Here is an 8,230-nt window from a genome sequence, read left to right as displayed (position 1 = left end):
CTGTTCTTTTTGTCTCAGCCTGCCCTCTCCCACCCAGTTCACTCCTTTGCTCTGCCTCCTGTGATTATTTCCTTCCCCCTTCAAAGTGAGGTTGAAACCTTATCACTTGGGCATTTCTGCTTGTTATACATCTTACAGTCTCTAGGTTTATCCTAGGTTTTCTGTACTTTGGGGCTAATATCTACTTTTCAGTGAGTACATACCATGCATGTTCTTTTGGTTCTCAGTTGCCGTATTCAGGATCTTTTCTAGTTCCATCTCTTTGTCTGCCAAATTCATGATGTCCTCATTTTTATAGCTGTATATTATTCCATTTTAGAAATGAACCACATTTTCTGTATCATTTTTTTTTTTTGTTGAGGAACATCTGGGTTGTTTCTAGCTTCTGGCCATTACAAAAAGACTGGTATGAACATGGTGGAGCATTTGTCCTTGTGGTATGGTGGGCTGTCTATTGATGAGGACACAGTACTGAATCTTCCTAAGAATCTGTGAAGCTGCCTATACTTGATCTTTCCACACAGTCCCACCCCAGTTTAGTTTGCATAGCTCTGGCTGTTCTGAGATCATCGTTGTTAGCTGACAGCAACATCATACAGAACTCACCACCTCTTGGTAAGTTTGCAATTTTGTTTTGTTTTCTAGTTTCCTATGTTTTTCTTGAACCTAGGAGGATTTCCAATGTTCTTCTATTAAACCTAAAGTATTTGTGGGAATTTAAAAATGTATTTGATTCATTCATTTCGCTCAGTATTATTGAAGGAGACTTGTGATATAGACAGCCCCCCACTCCATACCACTAGTGATACCCTATGTCTTTTTCAGCTAACTTTAATATTCACATTTTTTCCTCCTGCATCCTGCTGAGTTTATTTCTTTTCTCTTTGTTCACTTTTTCCCTATTGAAAAGGAAAAATCCTGTGATCCTGCTTATTGCCCATGTTGCCTGGTTAGCAAACTATATTGCCTAGCTTGGATCTTATAGTGATAACTGCAAAATATGTGTTAGGGGTAAGAGGTGATAGATAAAATATGCAGGTCTTTCATGCTAATACTTGTATTTGTCTTACTAGGAAAGATGCATAAGCTGAAACAGATTTTTTTTAATAGATGTACTGATTTACCTCATTGGCTACTTTAAAAGAGGACAAAGAAACTTCTACCCATTCTTACATGTATAGAGCATGCAGTTCAATGTCACTGAGTATTTACATTTAATACTTTAATGTGTATCTGAGGGTATTATTTAAACAATATTTAGTATCAAAACAGTAAATGTGAGTGAGATGTATAGTGCTGAGTAAAATAGCAAGCTGACTATTTTTTACTAGAGAAAGGACAATTTGGCACTAATTAATATGTATTTATGTGTTTGAATGGATATACATCCCTTTATATAAAGTACAGTGATCAATATGTAATAGTCTCAGTATTACCATCTTTAGTATTCTTGGTTTCAGTCAGCATATTACATATAATTTATATGTTTATATTTGAATAACATATAACCTACACCTTTGTGCAGCACCATTTTGAAGAGTCTAGTGAGCCCTTATATCTAAGAATTTCTATACATTAGTACAGATTTTTTTTGCTATTTATACATTTATAAAGCAGGTAAGTATTTAATTTTTGTATGTTGGTCTATCAGTTTAAAATTTTTATATGAGTCATTAAGAAATCTTGATGGTTGTTTGTGAGATATCACTTCTACAAGTTTTTAGTGAAAGCACATTACGTATTTTGAAGAAGCATTGTATTTAAAGGAATATGTTAACAAATCTTCAGCAGTAACCTCAGAAACTTGGGTATTGTTTTACAGACAATGGTGGCCGTTCTACAGAGCACATTTGCAATAATTTTCAGTATGGAGTTCATAGTGGGAACCTTAGGAAATGGATTCATTATTCTGATGACATGCATAGACTGGGTCCGAAGAAGAAAAATCTCTTTAGTGGATCAAATCCTCACTGCTCTGGCAATTACCAGAATCACTCTAATTTTGTTGGTATTCATAGATTGGTGGGTATCTGTTCTTTTCCCAGCATTACATGAAACTGGTAAGATATTAAGAATGTATTTTATCTCCTGGACTGTGATCAATCATTGTAATCTTTGGTTGACAGCAAGCCTGAGCATCATTTATTTTCTCAAGATAGCCAGCTTTTCTAGCATTATTTTTCTTTATCTAAAGTTTAGAGTTAAAAATGTGGTTTTTGTGACCTTGTTAGTGTCTCTATTTTTCTTGTTCATAAATACTGCTATTGTAAATGTATATTTTGATGTTTGTTTTGATGGTGTTCAAAGAAATGTGTCTCAAGTTTCCAGATTGTATAACCACGAACAAATTTGCAAATTTCTTTCTTTTACTAACCCTATGTTTGCATTCATACCCTTTGTTACGTCCATGGCAACGTTCTTTCTGCTCATCTTCTCCCTGTGGAGACATCTGAAAAACATGAAGCACAACGCAGAAGGATGCAGAGACGTCAGCACCATAGTACACATCAGAGCCTTGCAAACCATCATTGTGTCTGTAGTGTTATACAGTACTTTTTTCCTGTCATTTTTTGTAAAAGTTTGGAGTTCTGGGTCACCGGAGAGATACCTGATCTTTCTGTTTGTCTGGGCTCTGGGAAATGCTGTTCTTCCTGCTCACACGTTTGTCCTGATTTGGGGAAACTGTAGATTGAGGTGGGCCTCTCTCTCCCTGATGTTGTGGCTCAGGTACAGGTTCAAAAATATAGACGTATAGGGTCCCCAGTCCACCCAAGGAACCTTTTTGTTTATCCTAAAGGAAAATCAGGAGGAAAGAAATTCTCATATATAATAAGTCATATATTATAAATATTTTGCCATGAATAGTTGTGAATTAAACAGTCAATAACAGTCTGGAAAGAGCACTGTGTAACTTTTGTTACATTCCTAGATAGAGAAGGATATCAGTATACCATGTAAATGTAGATTTCTATGGTCAGGTTATATGTTCTAAAGTTTCAGAGCTAAGATTTACAAATAAAAGAAAACATGAGTCATTTGTCTCTCTGGGTCTACTTTACCATACTCAGTATAACATTTCCAATCCCATCCATTTACTTGCAAGTTTCATGACATAATGTGAAATAATCACAGCGCCAGGACAATTGAAAGGGAACATTGGATAGGGGCCGAGAAAGAGTTCAAGAGTAGAATAGATATGAGACATAGGTTTTGTGGAATGAAAATAAAAGAAAAAGAAAAAATAGAGGGCCTTTTATTGGTGGGGGAAGGAAAGCAGAATGAAAGATTAAAAAAAATTAAAAGATTTTTGAAAAACCCATAGAGAAACATTATTTTCTAAGTCTACATACATAAAACCCAAGGAACATAGTCTGACAAAAGTCTAATACCAAGCAAATGAAACCTCTCTTCAAGTTGTTGGCCAGGGCATTCTAAGAGACTGAAAAAAGTAAAGGGGACTCTCATTACCTTTGCTTACCCTCCCAGAACTTAAGTGAGATTCTATTGTTGAAGATACTATACATTCTAGGTACAGAACTCGTAGGAATCAAGTTGTAATTGTGTATAACACTCACTCAAGAGAAGGGAACTAAATGCCTAGGTCATGAAGTCAGTCAATTACCTGCAGCTGGAGAAGGGTTAGCTCTGAGAGGAGAGCCTACTACCGCCACTCTTTTAAACCACCCCAGTTTCTACCTGTATTCTAAACATTTAGACCTGTGGATATGTGTAGTTGTTTTCACCCTTCATCAGAGAAACTTCTTTTCTGAGGCAGTTGGAGATTACTTACAAAGATTCGCAGCGGATCAGAAAAAATATGTGATCTTGAGTTATCCATCCCAATTGCGTCTATGATACAACTCCTATAGCTAAGGCTCAGGGAGCATCACAGAAGAATTAGAAAGATGACAGGAGCCAAATGGCCAGGATGCTGTCTCTAGATAGAGTCTTCTGGGTGTGATTGGGAAGCTGCACACATGAAAGCTCAGCAACATGAATGTGTGAAAAAGACCTGAATAAATGACAGCAGCAGTTAATATCCATGCAGATGACGGAAACCACATCACCCCACCCTAAATGAAAAGGTACAGGCAATGGGTGGTGAGATAGGGGGAATCACGTTCTCCAGCGATGAATCTCCCAATTGGCTATCTAGTCCTAAGTGTTCTCTCTCTCTCTCTCTCTCTCTCTCTCTCTCTCTCTCTCTCTCTCTCTCTCTCTCTCTCTCTGTGTGTGTGTGTTTTTGTATGGAAGTCATTCATTTGAGAGTGGTAGGGGGGGGTTGGGGATTTAGCTCAGTGGTAGAGCGCTTGCCTAGTAAGCACAAGGCCCTGGGTTCGGTCCCCAGCTCCGAAAAAAAAAAAGAAGAAAAAAAGTAAAAAAATAAAAAAGAGAGAGTGGTAGGGGATATTGGAGGAGTTTTGATTGGCAGAGAAAGAAATGGAAATAATATTGAGTACTTTTATATGAAATTATCCAAAAAGTTAAAAAAATATAAAAAATAATTGTTTATAGTCATAAATATTATAAATTTTATTCATGTGTTACACTTTCAAAAATACTAAATTATGGGGTTGGGGATTTAGCTCAGTGGTAGAGCGCTTGCCTAGGAAGCGCAAGGCCCTGGGTTCGGTCCCCAGCTCCGAAAAAAAAAAAGAACAAAAAAAAATACTAAATTATAAGACTTACAATGTGTAAAATAGTTATTTATGAATTAATGTGAATCAAAATTATTAAAAATAAAACAGACTCGTCAGCTGACTAACATCTGCGTGCTCAGATGATAAATATCAATCCATTGTTAGGTATGTAATGATGCCAAAAGTAATCTAGACCACCTCAATAGAGGACTCCTCTAAAATTTCAGATGAAGTAACAAAAGGTAACTAAATAGTTCAAGACACACATATCTAGTGATTCAAAAGGATCTATAGAATATGAAATTTGAGGCTCCAACCTAAAAGTTTCAATTTCCTGAGATATTTAATAGTTTTTAGGAAATAAATGAAAAATTTTCAGGGTAGAGAAGGTGATGGAATGATCTATAGATGGCTTTCAAACAATAAAACTAGGTATCCACTCGAAAAAAAAATAACGTTTCTGTTGGTATCTAGAAAAAGTGGAAGGGTATGAAATAAAAAATAAAGCAAATATTTAAAGAGTTGTTGTACACAAACATAATATTTTGTTGCAGTCGTTACGCCTAGTAACAAGAACCACACAGGTCACCTGCACCAAACTAAATTTCATCACCGTGAAGAATATCTGAGACACTCTCTCTAACTAGGATTCTGTATCCTGCTACTCAACTGCCAAACTTGCTGAATCCAAAATATGCAAAAGTTAGGCAGAACAAAACACAAAAGTTATGAAAAGAAATATGTCTTCCTTTGCATGGAACACATGAGAATTTAGCTTTTAGTGGAATCTCACCTATTAAAAGACTCTAGCCTATTATGTTGAGATATGTTACGCAAACAGGCGTTATTTGGAATTACCTTGTAAATAACAGCTTTTCCATTGATGCTTTTCCATCAATGCAACATCTATGTGTCCTTTCAGCGTGCTGTTACTATTTCTCTGATGAACACTAGTCGTACAGAATTAAAACAATAAATAGAAAAGTTTACTCCACATCCCACAGTATAAAAAACAATTCAGAGTTTATTCCACTTCTAGAGATTAGGCACTAGAAGAAATTTAGACCCATTAGGGAGAGTGAGCTTGTGCATTCCTACCCAGAAACATGTAGCAAGTTTTGTAGCTCATCTTGTTTGGAGCCTAATTTTCACTCAGTTACAGAGTTTTCTTTTAGAAATGTTGTATACATCAATTGCACTGGTAAACTTCATTGACTAAATCATTATGTGTCTTCTCAGTATAAATTTTCTCAGCTCTTGTCATCTACAGAATTGGTTGGATTTATGAACTTAATTTATGCTCTTATAATTTGTGTGTTGATGTATTTGCTTTTTGTGGGTGTATGCATGAATATTCAGGTGCCTATGGTGACCAAAGGCAGCATATCTTTCTGAAGCTATAGTAATAGGATATTGGGATCCACAAGACACGGTTCACTTGGATCACCTGAAAGAGCTGTAAGAATGTTTAATTGCTGAGACATCTTTCCAGTCTTGATTTGTGACTACTAATACAAAAATCTGTTTCATAGTTGAAAATAACTAGGCCTGTTTCAATATGCATATGACTCATAATAGCATACTTTTTATATTTTTCAAATAACACAGTTATTTTCTTAGTTATATCTTAACGATTCTACATGATTATTACTCCATGTTCTTCATGTCACTTTATTCTAAAATATTAATTTTATTTATTTATACTCAGCATTTATAAGTTTATCTTGATAAATTCTTCTTTTCCACTGCAGTTTGTACCTAAGTACATTTAGACTTCATTACTTAAATCTTTAGCTCTTAAAATATCAAGAAAATTATATTCTAACTGATATATGGAGACATATATCTGAGGATCGTTTAGTCTATAATCAACTCTTATTTGGGGGAATCATTCTTATTAAAAAACTTGTCTTTTCTAGAACAGGTTCTCTTAGGGAATAGAACTCAAAGCTAAGGTATTCCCTAGTGTGAAAGGTATGACAGCAGAGAAAAGGAACTCTTCTCAGGGTGAGAGTAGCCCTCAAGAGCTACTCATTCTCAAGAGTCATACCTGTCTCATTTCTATACTACATGAAGTTTTAGTACTCCTGCTGTCCCCCTCAATCTACTTGAACCCATCATTTAATCATTTGTTTTTATTTGTTTTCTTTTCAGTACTAAACTTTGGCAGGTAAGCTGAGCTGAGCCAGAATAATGTGCCTTCCCGGGAAAACTCTTTCGTTATACTGTTCCTCAGCTCTTGGAAGTTTTATGTAAATGTTACACATGATATTTTATTATTCTTTATCAAAATACATTTCTCCATCTTAGGATATTATGTGCATTTTTACATATTGGATGCTCTGTCTTTACTCAGGATTGCTTAGGGTACATCAGACATTCACAGTAAAATAGCCCATGTTGTTCCCTGCCATGTGTTAGCTCCACAGGAATATTCTGTCTGTCTTTGCCAGCATTACAGCATTTTTTTCTTTTGTCATGTGTCAAGACCTTGACTATTATGACTAATGATTGTGCCACGGTTATTACTTTTCATGCAACACAGAAACATACTATCTTTGATCTACCTTATTAGCTCTGCTTCCAGCCATAGGCAGATATTGGTAAGGGATGAAGGGGGATGAGTACAATTTGAGTACTTTGGTATTTGTGAAGTTATCAGCCCTATGGGACAAAGTAGATTCAGCTATTGAGGGTAAGTCTTTTTTTAATGTTACCATAAATAGATTTGCATTATTTTTTATGTGCAAAAGAAGTACTCCATTGTTTACTGAGTATGTATATTTCATAATATAGTATGAATGGACGGATTCTTTTTAACTACTTTAATTTTTTATAGTTCAGTTGTTGCCCCACTCCTGGCTTCCTTCCCACAGTTCCTTATCCTTTTCTCCTCCCTGCTGTCTCCAAGAGAATGCCCCCCCCCACTTCTGCTATCCCTGCCTGCTGGGGCATCAAGTCTCTCAGGAGTTAGGCATGTCTTCTCTCACTGAGGCCAAACCAGGCAGTCCTCTGCTGCATATATGTTGGGGACTCAGACCAGATCTTGTATGCCATCTGTCTAGTTGTGGCTCAGGGTCTGAGATATGTCAAGGACCCAGGTTAGTTGAGGCACCTGGTCTTCCTATGGGATAGCCCTTCTCATCATCTTCTTCCAATCTTTCCCTAATTCAAACATAGGGGTCTCTGTGTTTAGTCCATTGGTTGGGAGTAAGTATCTGCCTTTGTCCCTGTCAGCTGCTTGTTGGTCCTTTTGGAGGACAAGCATGATAGGCTCCTGTCTGTAAGCACACCACAGCATCAGTAATAGTGTCAGGCCTTGGAGCTTCCCCTTGAGCTGGATCTTAATATGAGCCTGTCATTGAACCTCCTTTCCCTCAGTTTCTTCATTTTTGTCTCTTAAGTTCTTTTATTTATTTTTATTCGATATTTTAAATTTACATTTCAAATGTTATTCCCTTTCCTGGGTTTCAAGTCATAAGCCCCGTATCTCATTCGCCTCCCCTTCTTCTATTAGAGTGTTCCCCTCCCCAACTACCCCGTGACATTCCCCTGCTCTGAGGGGTCTAACCTTGGCAGGACCGCTTAAG

General features: G+C 36.5%; 1 protein-coding gene across 1 annotated transcript; it reads left to right on the top strand.

Annotated features, from left to right (window-relative positions):
• The first annotated feature begins 1,825 nt into the window (after nucleotides 1–1,825).
• On the top strand, nucleotides 1,826–2,755 carry Tas2r113 (taste receptor, type 2, member 113). Its single transcript, NM_001166689.1, is given in 1 exon segment — nucleotides 1,826–2,755. A coding segment is annotated over 1 exon segment (930 nt).
• Nucleotides 2,756–8,230: the final 5,475 nt, after the last annotated feature.

Source organism: Rattus norvegicus, chromosome 4 (assembly GCF_036323735.1).
Source record: "Rattus norvegicus strain BN/NHsdMcwi chromosome 4, GRCr8, whole genome shotgun sequence".
In the NCBI taxonomy this organism is placed as follows: Eukaryota; Metazoa; Chordata; class Mammalia; order Rodentia; family Muridae; genus Rattus; species Rattus norvegicus.
Note: the sequence above shows the minus strand (reverse complement) of the source record. Positions and strands in the feature narration are given on the sequence as shown.